General features: G+C 39.7%; 1 protein-coding gene across 5 annotated transcripts in view; it reads left to right on the top strand.

The window, feature by feature from the left end:
* The window catches only part of ZNF354C (zinc finger protein 354C), a 21,600-nt gene extending 13,707 nt beyond the window's left edge, over positions 1–7,893 (top strand). For all 5 annotated transcript variants that reach the window (XM_023193686.2, XM_023193689.1, XM_023193685.1 and 2 more), the window contains 3 exons: positions 837–963; positions 1,463–1,558; positions 3,171–7,893. In XM_023193686.2, coding sequence (XP_023049454.1) covers positions 837–963; positions 1,463–1,558; positions 3,171–4,585 — 1,638 coding nt within the window. In that variant the 3' untranslated portion in view covers positions 4,586–7,893. The remainder of the gene's footprint in view (positions 1–836; positions 964–1,462; positions 1,559–3,170) is intronic.
* The last annotated feature ends 2,360 nt before the right edge of the window (positions 7,894–10,253 follow it).

Raw genomic sequence — 10,253 nt, 5'->3', positions numbered from 1 at the left:
TTTTTTTTTTTTTTTTTTTTTTTTTTTGAGACGGAGTCTCACTCTGTTGCCCAGGCTGGAGTGCAGTGGCCGGATCTCAGCTCATTGCAAGCTCCACCTCCCGGGTTTACGCCATTCTCCTGCCTCAACCTCCCGAGTAGCTGGGACTACAGGCACCCGCCACCTCGCCCGGCTAGTTTTTTGTATTTTTTAGTAGAGATGGGGTTTCACCGTGTTAGCCAGGATGGTCTCCATCTCCTGACCTCGTGTTCCGCCCGTCTCGGCCTCCCAAAGTGCTGGGATTACAGGCTTGAGCCACCAAAATGCAGCATCTTAAAACAGCATAAATGTATTCTTTTACAGTTCTGGAAGTCAGAAGTCTGAATTCAGTTTTGCTGGCTTGAGGTCAGGCTGTCGGCAGGGCTGGGTCCTTCTAGAGGATCTCAGGGGAAAATCTATTTCCTTGCCCTTTTCACCGTCTAGTGTTTCCCTGCAGCCCTTGGCTTGTGGCCCTTTCATCCATCTTCCAAGCATAGCACTCCACTCTCTGCTTCTATCATCACATCACCTTCTCTTGAGAAAGATCCCAGGCTGGTATTTACACTCCTTGTTGGCAGGAACTTTGCCTGTCTTCCCCTACTCCCACTGCATGTGGCATGTGTCATTGTTCCCAGTGAGTACTCCATAAACACTTGTTTAATTAAATAGCTAATGGATGGTTCCAAAAATTACATAAACAGTTGATGTGAAATACTTAGAATCCTGAGGCTTTCTGTCCATCCCACTGTCACTTTCTTACTGTGTCTTCCGTTGAAGAAGACGGTCCTGGGTGAGCAGGAGTGCGTTTGCCATTACAGGAGTCCGTGACATTCAGGGATGTGGCCGTGTTCTTCAGCCAGGATGAGTGGTTGCACCTGGACTCTGCCCAGAGAGCCTTGTACCGGGAGGTGATGCTGGAGAACTACAGCAGCCTGGTCTCACTGGGTAAGACTTTTTGCCTATGACAAAGAATCTGTTATAGGAACGCCTCACAGATCCATCTTTGGGGTTCCGAGCCTGTAGTTTTTTGCCCTAGTGAGCCCCTGGGAAAGGTTGAATTGCTGCAGAGTTGAAAGTGTACATTCCTGTTGTGATGCCCTTCTTGCTCTTTGTTTCTCTCTCCTCCACTCTCCCTCACGTCCCACCGCCAATCAGAGTTTCCTCCTTGGAGTAGGCCAATGAGTAGATCCCAGTTTAGATTCTGAAAAACATATAGGGGCCCCCCATCTTAGAGGCATTCATTGCCAGGGCCCTGTAAAGTTTCTGAACTGGGACCTTCCCCACCCATTGACAGCTCCAGTGCCCCTGAGAAGTGCTAGTGCTGCCTTGTCTGCCTCTCAGGCCTTGCGTCCTTTGCTGTGTCGGTTCAGAGTGAGTAGTATGTGAGTTCTTGGATTGCTCTTCATGCTATTTGTTCAAGCTTCCTTTCCTTCCTCATGAGCAGGGAGTCCATTTTCAATGCCAAAGTTGATTCATCAGTTGCAACAAGGAGAAGATCCCTGCTTGGTGGAAAGAGAAGTCCCTCCAGATACCTGTCTAGGTAAGTGAGAGGCTGGGAAATGGGCACAAGAAAGTCTTTATAGACAAGTAGGTTACAAAGAGGCAGTTCTTGGGAAACTCTTGGAAACACTGAGTTCTATTGAGATGCTTAGGCCGGTTGTACTTTGTTTGAGTTGTATAGGTTAAAGTGCACACAATTACCTAATTGCAGTTATCTAATGTTAACCTATTTTCTGTCATGGATTGATGAAAGGAAATCAGGTTTCAACAGAGAGTAGTTTAGAGTCACCTCAAACTAAATCTTTTCACCCAGAATCAAAGCTGAGCTTGGGGCTTGGACATCTTTCAGGACTTTAAGACATATTGACTTCAAATCTCCTGCAGGTTTTCATTATTCTCAAGAGATTCCTACAAAGAGAGTGAGTGCAGTCTTTTGGTTACAGCTTATTAGAAGAAATGAGTATGTCTCTCTTTGTGATAAAATAAAAAGGGGAAAATACAAAGAAAGGTAATATGAAAAAAACTGTTATTCTTCCAACCACCAGGGATAGATTGTTGCACAGGGGCAGTTTACTCCATATTTTCCTCTTTTTTACAATGAGCATCTTAAACTTCAATCACATAGAATTGTCACAGTCATGCTGCAGGGCTGTTGTAATTTTCAAAACCTGAACGTCCCCCCACTCCTTTTTTTTTTTTTTTTTTTTGAGATGATTCTCTGTCACCCAGGCTGGAGTGCAGGGTGTGATCACAGCTCACTGCTCTGTCACCCAGGCTGGAGTGCAGGGTGTGATCACAGCTCACTGTCTGTCACCCAGGCTGGAGTGCAGGGTGTGATCACAGCTCACTGCACTCTCTGCCTCCCAGGCTCAAGCGATCCTTTCACCTCAGCCTCCTGAGTAGCTGGGACCACAGGTGCGTGCCACCACACGTAGCTAATTTTTTTGTATTTTTGGTAGAGACAGGGTTTCACCATGTTGTCCAGGCTGGTCTCGAACTCCTGAGCTCAGGTGATCCACCTACCTCAGCCTCCCAAAGTGCTGGTTTTACAGGTGTGAGCCACTGTGCCCAGCCTTCCTCTTTTTAACAGACTGTTTCCCCCTTCGCAGACTATGATATAAAATCAGTCACATGAAATAAAGAAATTTAAGAAAACCAATCCAAATATTTAAAAAATTATTGGATATGGAGTTTCAGAGAGAACATGGGGAGATAATATAATGAAAGGGACATGTGAGTAAGAAGGAGAAAGTGGACAGGCTGCCTGCTTCATTGCCTGGTATATGCAGAGTAGAAAATGATGACACAGTGGAGTATCCCATGGAATTCAACGTGGGCTTCTCATTTGGCATTTTTCTGTATCCTCATATCTTCTACCCAGCCTGTTCTTCTGCATCTAACTTTACTCTACCTGGGTGGAATCACTTCATTTTCATTGTTAATTTGTCCTGTGTATTCTCCCATGCCATTCCTTAACTCACTCACCCCACTTTCCTTTATCCCATCCTGTTCTTCCCAAGATTCAGGTCAGCATTTGAAATCTGATTGTACGCTCTGCTTTTATATATACTGTTACCAGTTTTCTTGTCTCACTGATACATCCGTTTGTTTCTTCCAGCAGAGGAGGCATTAATTCTTCTGATTCATTTTAGGTTTCAAGACTTGGCCTGAAACAGAAGCATTGCCTCATAGACAGGACATTTTTATAGAAGAAACATCTCAGGGAATGATAAAGGAAGAATCCATTAAGGATGGTCACTGGGACATTAACTTTGAAGAAGCTGTGGAATTTGAGAGCAGGATAGAAGAAGAGCAAGAGAAGAAACCTCTTAGGCAAATGATAGTCTCGCATGATGAAACCATCAGTGAAGATGGAAACCATACAAGTCTTGAACTGGAGAAAAGCTTATTTATAAATACAGCTCTCGTCGCACAACAGAGTGTTCCTATAGAAAGGATGCCCAATATGTATTACACATTTGGGAAAGATTTTAAACATAATTTTGATCTCATGAAATGCTTCCAAATTTACCCAGGAGGAAAACCTCACATCTGTAATGAATGTGGGAAGAGCTTCAAGCAGAATCTTCATCTTATTGAACATCAGAGAATTCATACAGGTGAGAAACCCTACAAATGTAATGAGTGTGAAAAAACCTTCAGCCACAGATCATCCCTTCTTTCTCATCAGAGAATTCATACTGGAGAGAAACCTTACAAGTGTAATGAATGTGAGAAAGCATTTAGCAACAGTTCAACCCTCATCAAACATCTGAGAGTGCATACCGGAGAGAAACCGTATCGATGTAGGGAGTGTGGTAAAGCCTTTAGCCAGTGTTCAACCCTCACTGTACATCAGAGAATTCATACTGGAGAGAAACTCTATAAATGTGGTGAATGTGAGAAGGCCTTCAACTGTAGAGCAAAACTTCACAGGCATCAAAGAATCCATACAGGCGAGAAACCCTATAAATGTAGTGAGTGTGGGAAGGGTTACAGCCAGTTTACCTCTCTAGCTGAACATCAGAGGCTTCATACTGGAGAACAGCTGTATAAATGCTTGGAATGTGGGAGAACCTTCACACGTATTGCAACCCTTATTGAACATCAGCGCATTCACACTGGACAAAAACCTTATCAGTGCAATGAATGTGAGAAAGCCTTCAACCAGTATTCATCCTTTAATGAACATCGGAAAATTCATACTGGGGAAAAACTTTATACATGTGAGGAATGTGGGAAAGCCTTTGGTTGCAAATCTAACCTTTATAGGCATCAGAGAATTCATACCGGAGAGAAGCCGTATCAGTGTAATCAGTGTGGAAAGGCGTTCAGCCAGTATTCATTTTTAACGGAACATGAGAGGATCCACACTGGGGAGAAACTGTATAAGTGTATGGAATGTGGGAAAGCCTACAGTTACAGATCAAACCTTTGTAGACACAAAAAAGTTCACACTAAAGAGAAACTCTATAAATGGAAGGAATATGGGAAACCGTTAATCTGCAGCTCCTCACTCACTCAGTATCAGAAATTTCTTAGAGGAGATAAGGGCTATGAGGCTTAGTTCATCTCTCAAATAATCCAGGACTTCTCATTGGGGAATAAGGAGAATAATCAATAGGGTACAAACTCCTAATAGATTTGTCTTTTTTACTTCTGCTGAAGGAAATATGTTAGTTGCCAGTAAGTAATGATAAAATTGATCAGTGAAATTATGAAGAGCACTGACTTGTTAAGTTTTAAAAGAACCATAAATTTGAAGGTTTCTAAAAACATGAATATTTAATTGATAGAAAAAATGTAAAAGGCCTAACTTTTAAAAAATCATGAAAAATCGTTAAATATACATTTTGTTTCTCTCATAAGACCATATTCCCTTTATAAGAGTAAGCTTCAATGTGAGAATTTTCTTTTAAAAACAGTCACTGAGTTATTAATAATGTAAATAAGTGTGTGGCCTTCTTTAAAATAGCCGGCCAACAGAGGAGGTGCTTATTTTCATAAAGGGAAGCTAAACATAAAAAGGAATTATTTAAATTTAACTCTTCATGTGGAAATAATAAAGCTCTTCTTATGAGCTGTCCCACCAGCAACTTATATATGTAAACATACATATATACACATATGCATGTGTGTGTGTGTAAACGTAAAAGTCCTTTATTATTAAAAAATGTAGTTTTATTAATTTAGAATTTAGTTCTTAAAATCTTGCCCAAAGGTAGACTCTCTTACTTATCTTCTGTCATTTCTTAAATTGATGTCGTTTTATATAACTGAACTGAGTACTATTATAGTACCGTAGAAGGCGGATTAACTGAAGCAGCTGGAAAGACTGTCAAGCACATACTTTGTTATCTGTTGCAGAAGCGATATATTTGGCAGAACCTGAGGCTACATGTCTGGTAGCTCATTAGATCCAGGAGAGGTTTAATTATAGCCTTTCATTGTACTAATGAAGAACCTGAACTTAATGAACAGAGTCAAGACTAGAATCTAGGTCTTCGGTTCTGGTGTTTTGTGATGATTATAGACTTATTTCCAACCTGAGGTCCCAACAGTACTATTTGTTTTGTAGCCTGGTTAGACATAGTTGCAGTAATTTAAAGTTACTGTTTTATCTATAAGGGTTTCCTCTCACCTTAATCTTAATAATTGACTCACAACTATATTCTTTTTTCTTATGAGTCCCTAATTATGCCTGCTTTTATTATAATTGTACTTAAATCTATAAAGCTAGCTGAGGTCCAGATAGTGTAATTGCTTTTGGATGCTTCACATATAAGATTGCCTTCTTATTACACATATTTTAGGAATTATTTTGTGGAAAGTTATATATGAAGAGTTAATTATTAAGCATTCTTTTCATCAATTTAAATGTTTAGTTCCCCCCCGGCGTTTTTCCTCCAACTTTATATTTGACTTTCATTCAATTCAGTTGGTATCATAAAAAAAAAATTATTCTAATACAATTAGCTAGACCTTCTGAGAAAAATATTAGAATTAAGTCCAAGCAGTCAGTATATTTCTTAATTGACTGGTTTTAGCTTATCGGAAAGTTATTGTTTTATGTATTTAAATACATTTACAAAGAAAATGAGGCTTTTAAACAGACCTCAATATTTAACATTGTACCCAGTAGTGGTGAGCATGCTTAGTACCCAAATTTTGGTTCCTAAATGCCATTCCCCACTAACAGGAACCAGGGTTCCTTGGAGAAGTGGCTGATTCCATGTTTGGAGCAGGGGAAGTGGGTGGTGTGGCTAAAATACTTTTTTTTTTTAATAAAATAAAATAAAAAGCAAGATAGTATTTGAAGACTAATGGGGTAATGTCAGAAGGGGACAGGCGCCAAGTCGAAGGTATTCTCATGGGCCAAATTTAGGACAACTTAAAATCAAAAAGAATAATCACTGATATTGCTGATAATGCTAAGAAGGAAAAGAAGTTCATAATGATGAAAGTAAAAAAGAAAACTCATTATAAAATTATTTGAAGAATGTCTTCTTTTAAATGTGGACAGAATGATAGATTTGGAAAACTTACCATTTTACAACCCTTAATGTAATTAAATCTGGCAAAAATCAATGGTAAAACCCATTAGGTGAAAAAATTTTAAGGAACTTTGTTTACAAGGTGTCAGAAGATCACAGATACCTATTGCAAAAGAATTGCCTTTACAATGAGATTTGGCTGTCAAACTGCATTTCCCTACTTCTGGAATAAGCCAACATTATGTGGCTCTTGATAGGATGCAGTATGAAGCATGTGTGATCATCCTTGATGTACTGCCAAAAATGTTTATCCCAAATTTAATTAAACCTTTTGTCTAGACTTATCTTCCTATTTAAAGAAATACAAGGAGTAGAGGAATACGTTGAATTACACATTATGGAAATAGACAAGTCCAGAGTTGGTACAGGACAACTGGTCTGGAATTTTTTTAAAAATTTATTTTAAAATGGTTTTCTTAAATGTACTTTTTAAACACAACATGAGGAAGATGTTAAAACTGGTGTAATAGCTCAAAAGAATAAGTATTCCAGATTTCGGGAGGAATGAAGAGGGAGATATTCAGAAACCTTCACCAGATTCCACCTACCTTGATCATAGTGGATTAATGATGTGCTTTGTGGATGTGGTTAGTCAATGACACCAGCTTGACGGATCTTTCTTTCTGCTCCACACCCCATTGAGTTATCTGGTCCCCTTGGCTGATGAAGAACCATTAGGTGAGGAGCACTGGCATCATCCAGGGTGATGTTCTTCAAGCGACTGACCAACCGCTCAGGTCGAGGAGCTGCAACAGCCTTGGGGCCCTCACAGACTCGCCACACATTCCAGGCACTGCACTTGCCAGTGCGCTGAGAACTCCACCTCATCTCCTGCCTGGAGCCCAAGGCCATCCTCAACTTCATTCACATGGAAAAAGAGCTTCTTGCTATCTCCTACTTCATAGTTAATGAAGCCAAACTGATCTTTCACACATTCCACTGTGGCCCTACACAGGGGTGTGAGGTGGTAACCCATAGTTTGTGCATTTTGACCCTGGTCTGGACTTTTCAAAAGGCAAATGTAATAAAATAAAAAGTGGTCTCTTCTAGATTAAGGCAAGAGGGATAATCAAATGGAAAGTGTGATCCTTTATTAGCTTCTGATTCATTAAAAAAAAACCTATAAAAGACATTTGGGGGGCTATTTGGGGAAATAGGAAGATGGAATGGGTATTAGATAAATGTGATGTGTTTGATTTTTCTAGAAGTGATAATTGAGTTACGTTAGATAATGTTCTAATTCTTAGGAGATGCATGCAAAAGTGTTTTTAAGTTTGAAAAGTCATGATGTTGGCAGCATATTTTCAAATATGTACAAAATTAGTCAACTTTTTTTTATGGTGGATGTAGAGATGTTCATTGGTCATTTAAAAAATTTTTCTATATGTGTCCATTTTTAATAAAAATTAATGCAAAAAGTGATTGGATAAAGTGATGAATCTTTCAATCAGAATTCTTCATTTATATTCTTAGGAAGTTCCTGTTTGAGAGTTAATCCTCCAGTGATGTAATTGTTGGAAATAAAGTAACTAGGTGGTACTGGGTTCCCTTTAAATGGAATGAGCATGCTCCACTTTCTCTCTCATGCTAAATGTAACTAAGGCATGGAGCAGCTGTCTGGGCACCCCCAAAAGTAATAACAGGCAGATTTGGGAAGGAAACTGGAATTTGAAAGGAGATAATTGTGGCACTCTTGGGCATTCCTGTCGTGAGGACAGAGATGGCTGAGCAGGCATCTAAACCTCAGTTAAGAACCCTTCACTCTGGTTAGAGGATCTCTGGGCCAGAAAGGTTTAGGAGAATCCCCATTGCTTTTCTTCCCTCACTATCTTCCTGCTACTTGGACCTGAAAGTGATGTATCCATGAGGTGTGTAGCAGAGAGGAGAACCTAAACCTTTGGATTTCTAACCTGAAGATCAGGAAGAGGAAGTGGCTCCTGAGAGCTGGAAGGTGTCAAGATGGTGACAAAGATAAGGAAGCTCAAGAAAGTGATCTCATAACAGTTGTTTATGCAATCTGGGGCTCTCCCCTGGTCTATACGTATATAGGTCTGATGTAATAATTGTTTGGGTCTGACACTGGGCAAAGAGAGATCCAAATAGCACTGAAAATACTTAGAAAACTGGACTGACATTAGAACCACAGCCCATAGGAGATGGATTGGAACTGGTGACCAAGACTTAATCAGTTAAATTGCCTGCTGGAAAAAATACCCTAACATTTTCTGGAAGAATTGAATACCCAGAGGTCCATAATATTCAAAATGTCCAAGATGCAATGCAGAATCACATGAAATACATAAATCAGGAAATTTTCAACAATTCAAAGGAAAGACAACAGACACTAACCCCAAGATGACACAGATGTTGGAATTATGAGACGAAGACTTTAAAGTAGATATTATAACAATGTTTCAGAAAGTGTGGCCATTCTAGAAATTGATGAAATGTCAAATTTTTCAGTAGGAAAATAGTAATTTGACTCACTTCTAATAAATAGAATATGATAGAAGTGATGCGATGTCACTTAAAATATTTGGTTATGAAAAGGCTATGGCTTCTGCACAGGCATGCGCTCTCTTGAATCACTTGTCCTTTGGGAAGCCAGTTGCCTTATCGTGAGGACACTTAGCCTATGGAGAGTTCCACATAGTAAGTAACTGAAGCCCATGGCCAACAGCCAGCAACAAACTGGCCTTCTAGCAACCATGTGAGTGAGCTTAGAAGTGGATCCTCCCTTGCCTGAGCCTTCAAATAGGACTGCAGCCACAGCCAACTACTTGCCCATAACCTCATGTGAGACACTGAGTCAGAAAGACCTAGCTAAACCACTCACTTCTGGCTTCTTAACCCCCGGAAACTCTGGGTTAGTAAATGTTTTAACTGGTAGGTTTTGGGGTAATTTGTTATGCATCAACAGATAACTGATACAGAACTTGGTACTTGGAGGTGGGCAGCTGCCATAATGAAAACCCAAAATATGGGAGTGGTTTTGGAACTTGGCAGTAGGTGTTAAGTAGGCATGTGCTGGTAAAAAACTAAAGTGCTTTGAAGAAACGATAGCAGCCTCATGGTCTGACAAGGCTGTAGATGAGGACTTCTAGAAAGTGAGGTAAATGTTTATGGAAAACTGGAGGAAGGAAGAACTTCTGTAGTGGCAGACTGAAAGTAAAACATGTGCCTAATATGATCTCACTAGAGAGATTTCCTGGCCGAGTGTTGCAGGTGCCATCTGGCTTCTTGATTATAGTAACACGATGAGAGATTAAAAACTATAGGAAAGACCATCAAGCAAAAGGATCCAGGGCTCAATGGTTTTGGAAGTAGTCTCATCAAGAGAACAGGATTTGCTAAAATTAAGAAATCACTTCTCATCAAAGATCAAATGTAGAGAACTCTTTGGAAAACACCCTCCAATGATGAAGCTCATTATAATTAATGAAAATTAATAAAAAGTTGACAAGGGTGTGGAAAAATTGGAACCTTCACACACTGCTGGCGGGAGTATAAAATGGTACAGCTTCTTTGGAAAACAGACTGGAATTTACTTTGAAGATTAAATACAGAGTTACCATGTGACTTAGCAATTCCACTCCTAAATTTATACCCAAGAGAAATGAAAACAAACATTGATATATGTACATGAATGTTCATAGCAGCATTATTGATAATAGAAAGTGG

The sequence above is a fragment of the Piliocolobus tephrosceles genome, chromosome 4 (assembly GCF_002776525.5).
Source record: "Piliocolobus tephrosceles isolate RC106 chromosome 4, ASM277652v3, whole genome shotgun sequence".
In the NCBI taxonomy this organism is placed as follows: domain Eukaryota; kingdom Metazoa; phylum Chordata; class Mammalia; order Primates; family Cercopithecidae; genus Piliocolobus; species Piliocolobus tephrosceles.
This window is presented reverse-complemented; position numbering and strand designations above follow the sequence as displayed.